Source organism: Sinocyclocheilus grahami, unplaced genomic scaffold (assembly GCF_001515645.1).
Source record: "Sinocyclocheilus grahami isolate Dianchi unplaced genomic scaffold, SAMN03320097.WGS_v1.1 scaffold301.1, whole genome shotgun sequence".
In the NCBI taxonomy this organism is placed as follows: Eukaryota; Metazoa; Chordata; class Actinopteri; order Cypriniformes; family Cyprinidae; genus Sinocyclocheilus; species Sinocyclocheilus grahami.
In genome coordinates, this window is record NW_015505480.1 from 933,576 (window position 1) to 939,102 (window position 5,527).

General features: G+C 38.8%; 1 protein-coding gene across 1 annotated transcript in view; it reads left to right on the top strand.

Annotated features, from left to right (window-relative positions):
* The first annotated feature begins 497 nt into the window (after positions 1-497).
* The window catches only part of LOC107601184 (syntaxin-binding protein 5-like), a 102,371-nt gene continuing 97,341 nt past the window's right edge, over positions 498-5,527 (top strand). Inside the window, exon 1 of the mRNA XM_016293252.1 lies at positions 498-635. Coding sequence (XP_016148738.1) covers positions 498-635 — 138 coding nt within the window. The remainder of the gene's footprint in view (positions 636-5,527) is intronic.

The following is a 5,527-nucleotide window of genomic DNA, read 5'->3' on the forward strand; positions in this document are numbered from 1 at the left end:
GCTTTCCATCCTGCATCCCTGCGGCTCCACTTCAGGTGCAGAGTCCAGCCCCTCATTTCTGCAATGTGACGCTAGGCTCACTCAGCGCTCCACAGTCTTGCCTGGACACCGGGAAAAGCGTTTGGAAGGCGGCTTCAGCTTCAGTAGTCATCCAGTCTGGAGTGCGCATGCGTGGCGCTGCAGCGGTGTTTCCGCGTTGAGTGGAGAGCAGAAGGGATCGAGCGAGAGAGAGGGAGAGAGAGGATAGAGGGAATTTGAGACGCAGCGGGACGCAGAGTCAGAATAAACGGACACCCCACAAACGCTAATAAAAAGCAAAAAATATCAACGTTCACAACCCAAGCTTTTAGCCATGGAGGACACGGTGAAAAACACTTAAAATGTGAGGTTTAAAGAGACGTGCTGCAGAAACGAGCGAGCGGCTTTCTCTCTCATCATCCACGGCTGATCTCGACTCGGTGCTCCCGTCCCCCTCCGTCTCTCGCACCGGGGGGAAAATGAAGAAGTTTAATATTCGTAAGGTGCTGGACGGCTTGACGGCCGTGTCGTCCCCTTCTCCATCCCCGCAGCTCGGGGCCAAGGAGAACGAGCTCATCCCGGAGACGCTCCAGTCTGAACACTTCCAGCTCTGCAAGGTGGGGAAGCTTTCAAGTGAATGTGTAACATCAGCTGATGTGTGTGTTTTTTTCTTTAATAAACCTCGCGCAAGTGCCACTTAGTGCATGCTGTGATTTCACTTTATCCACAGATTTACTAGAATAGCTATATACTAGAATATAGATAACGCGTGTCTTTTCTGTTTAGATGTGATGCATCACATAATGTTGTAATGAAAGAAATAATTTTAATCTGTATGGAAGCGTTATGATGTCATTCGTATGTTTTATTGCAAATAACAGTGTCCAGTATCTTTTGATTGCACACCGCTGGAATGCGTTTTTACATTAAAACGCTGGTATATGTCAGCCTGTATACACACTGTACTGTCATACTCTGCTCCCTCAAACACAGACTAAATGATTTTTTCACAAGCTGTGCGTGGAAAGGGCTGACTCTGTGTTTGGAAAATGCGCACAAATGGGTAAAATATTCATGCGGGACACTGAGATTTGTTTGAACACACACGGTTACTTTTGCTGTCCATATCTGCCGTTTTAGTGTCCAGTGTTAAACATGCTACTTTATTGAAGCGTCTGTATCGTGTGGTTGTAGAATGAAGCTGTGCTGCTTGAGTGGAGGGAGGGAGGGGGATAAACAACCCGTTTCTTGCATAATCTACTGTGCTGGGATTAACGTGTAATTTTGGTATTTTCTTGTAAACCCAGAACCATTCGTGACTCTTTTTGGACGCACACACACACTGAAGCCTACAGTATGTGTATCGAAGGATAATTTTGGGCCATCATAGGTGCCCAAATGTTGTCTAGGTAGGCAGATCACTAGGTTGTTGTCTAGCCTAGATTTTGAGACTGCGAGTGTGCAATGTGTTTTGAATAGGCCAAGTTTGAAGTATTGATTTGGTTTAGCTGCCCTCTCTGGATTAGATCTGGGACAATGGATGGAGTAGATTTGTTTGAACACACACGGTTACTTTTGCTGTCCATATCTGCCGTTTTAGTGTCCAGTGTTAAACATGCTACTTTATTGAAGCGTCTGTATCGTGTGGTTGTAGAATGAAGCTGTGCTGCTTGAGTGGAGGGAGGGAGGGAGGGGGATAAACAACCCGTTTCTTGCATAATCTACTGTGCTGGGATTAACGTGTAATTTTGGTATTTTCTTGTAAACCCAGAACCATTCGTGACTCTTTTTGGACGCACACACACACTGAAGCCTACAGTATGTGTATCGAAGGATAATTTTGGGCCATCATAGGTGCCCAAATGTTGTCTAGGTAGGCAGATCACTAGGTTGTTGTCTAGCCTAGATTTTGAGACTGCGAGTGTGCAATGTGTTTTGAATAGGCCAAGTTTGAAGTATTGATTTGGTTTAGCTGCCCTCTCTGGATTAGATCTGGGACAATGGATGGAGTTAATAGTTCTCGGTGAGAAATGGGTTATCTGTAGAGGCTATAATCTCTTCTCATCTATCTCGCTCCTCGCAAAACCACGTCCAAATGAATGCCATATTAGATTACAAACCCACACACGTGTGTGCGGAAACTGTAGGAGAATGACAGCACTGCAACTGGGGTTTTAATTCATTTTAAAGATTCGAATCAGTTCGCTCAGTCAACATTGCTACAGATTACTTTGTTAGTACAGTAGGTGGCGACAAGTTCCCTTTGTGTTATGCGTGAGTCATTGAATCATTTACTCAGCCGATTCGTTCACAAATCTTACTACGCTATATTGAAGTTTGTGTCTAGAGATCGGCTGAGTCACAACAAAAATCCCAAATGATTTAATAATTGTCATTTTAGCCTCCATATTTGTCGACTGCTGGGCATTATTTTATCAGTTAGGTTAAAAAAGTAATCTGAATAGATTTATAATACATTTTCAGCATACAACCAAGAATGGCAAGCCAATTCAGTGTGTTTATAAATGTGAGGCCTCCTTCAGTCCGAACAGCGACTTCTTTATTGAAGGGGGCGTATTTGTTTAGTAGGCCCAACCAATAAACGGCTTCTTCACAGCCCGCGCTCGAATACTATTTGCTCGCGCTGCTGTCAGTCTTTGAAGGCAGGAAAAAGTAATTATAGTAACAGCATTATAGGTGCGTCTTGATACTCAGAAGTGCTATCAGTGTAGGCCTAAACCCTCTAGGTTTTCAAACAGACAGAGTGCGACGATGACAGCTGTTAAGCTTAGGCCAGTGCTGTAAACCTGCATAGTCAACCATTGTTGTTCTCTGGATACAATGCAGCAAGGTCCCAGTAGGGCTCGCTGCAGAGCCTGCGGTGGACATCCAACCCCGCCCACATCCACGTGTGACGTCGAAAGTCACGCCCATCCCCGATACAACCCAGCCCACGTCCGAGTGTGCCGTCGGAAGCCACGCCCATATCAAATACGTCACCTTGTGATTTCTCTATCCCCCTACCGGGGAAACCCAGAAGTATGTCGAAGCAATTTATGGAGGTTTTGAGGATCTAAATCAAATAATGTTGTCCTTCGTTTTACTAATACACGTTTTCTTATTTTTTGTAAAGGATGTCTAGGCTAAAATGCCACAACTTAAATCTAATATTTAATAGGTCTAATATACGGAGCTGATTTCGTCATCACAACAGCCTGTAAAACGCTTGCATTGATTAAAGTAGGATAATTGTTAATTAAAACTTTTAAATCTGACCTTGTTCATTTATGTAATGATATAAATTCACATTTATTACGATCGATTTTGACCTACACTTTTAAAAATAAAGGTGCTTCACGATGCCATAGAACCTTTTTGTCTAAATGGTTCGATAAAGAACTTTTAACATCTGAAGATTATAAAAAGATAAGCAAGAGATGGTTCTTTAAAGAACCTTTGACTGAATGGTTCTTTGTGGAACCAAAAATGGTTCTTCTATGGCATCGCTTGAAGAACCTTTTGAAGCACCTTTATTTTTAAGAGTGTACCCAAGGTAAAATGTATCAAATTTAAAGGGGACAATTAGATTTTGGTTTTGTAAAAGTATGTAAAATTATTGTAAAAGTTGGTATTGTATAATTGTCATTTAATTTTCTAAAGATGTGTTCCACTTATCATAAAGCGTTAACATTTGAATGACAGAATCAACAGTTCTCCATATGCAGTAGCCAACACACATGCTGAAGAAAGATTGCTTGCATTGATAGATTATATAACTAACATGGCATTGACCTTCAGGCCTTGTTCATCACAACTTGATATGAAACGTGTCCAGGTCCTTCACATACTTAAAGATGAATAAAAGAAGACATCCATTGTTTCATTGGGTATTTATTTATTATTTTACAAAAATAATGAAATGTAAAATTTTACAAAAAATATACATTACCAGTCAAAAGTCTTTAGAACAGAAAGATTAGGGTATAGGGTATAGAAATTAATAGTTTTATTTAGCAAGGATGCTTTAAATTGATCAAAAGTGATGATAAAGACATTTATAATTTTACAAAAGATTTCTATTTCATATAAATGCTGTTCTTCTGAACTTTCTATTCATCAAAGAAACCTGAAAAAAAATCTACTCGGCTGTTTTCAACATAATAATAATAATAATGATAATAATAATAAATGCTTTGAGCAGAAAATTAGAATTATTTCTGAAGGATCATGTGACTGGAGTAATTCACCTTTGATATCACAGGAATAAATTACATGTTAATAGAAATATAGAAAACTGTTTCAAATAGAAAACTTAGTTAAAACCTAAAAATATTTTAAAATTGTACTGTTTTTGCTGTACTTTGGATCAAATAAATGCAGGCTTGGTGAGCAGAAGAGATTTCTTTAAAAAAAAAACATTAAAAATTATTACTGTTCAAAAACTTTTGACTGGTAGTGTTTAACAAAAGATATGTTCCAACTATTATAAAGTCTGAGCAGCTGAATGAACAGTTGAATGATCAGAAAAACATTTCTTGACATGCAGTACACACACATACATACATAAATGCACACATAGACTACACAGAGAGATTCCTTGCTCTGATAGATTATTCACAGAACATGGCATGGACCTTTAGGGCTTGTTCATCAAAACAATTTGATATGAATATGTCCAGCTCCTCCAGATACTCAAAGAATAAAAAGACATCTCTTGCTTTATCCGATTTAGATCAAATATATATATTTTTTTACTTACCGACACGGCAAACAACAACTTTTTTTAGCGGTTTGCAAACAATACGAATGATCTTCTTATCGATGCTTCTTGTTTCAAAATGAATGAGAATGTGACGTATTTTGACATGGGCATGGTTTGTGACGTTACTCTTGGATGTGGGCAGGGTTGGATGTCCACCGCAGGCTGCAGCGAGATGCTCCTCGCAAGGTCTGTGTTCTCACTGCCTGTCGTTTTTGTCTATCTATAGCACATCAGGATTGTTTGAGCAATTCAAAGGGCTGGGTATTTAAATAGTTGGATATATTCAGTTGAAATTGATATTGAATTGTCCCTGAGGGGAAGTTTGACTCCATTGTGCTGCACACATACACATGCTTTGCCACTATGCTTCAAATCAAGACCGTAAATTCTACAGTGTACAACCAGTATTCTTTTAGTAATATTTATTCTATTTTGAATTCACTATTATTTTTATATTTTCAATTTTCATATTTTAGTTTGTCATTTTTACGTGTTTTTATAAGCTACAAGGCTAGAGTTAGTTGACAAATCTTGGATGGACTAGCAAAACTGTGACTGATGCTGGTATTTATGGTCAGATATACATGGTACAAATCTCATAGTATTTTGTAGTATTTGCAATGTTGTCTCATTCATATTTGTAGATATATTTTTTTAAAAATGTCGATTGACAATGAAACGCAGTTAACAGCTTTTGAAACATGAAGCCTTTTAAATGTTCAATATATATATATATATATATATATA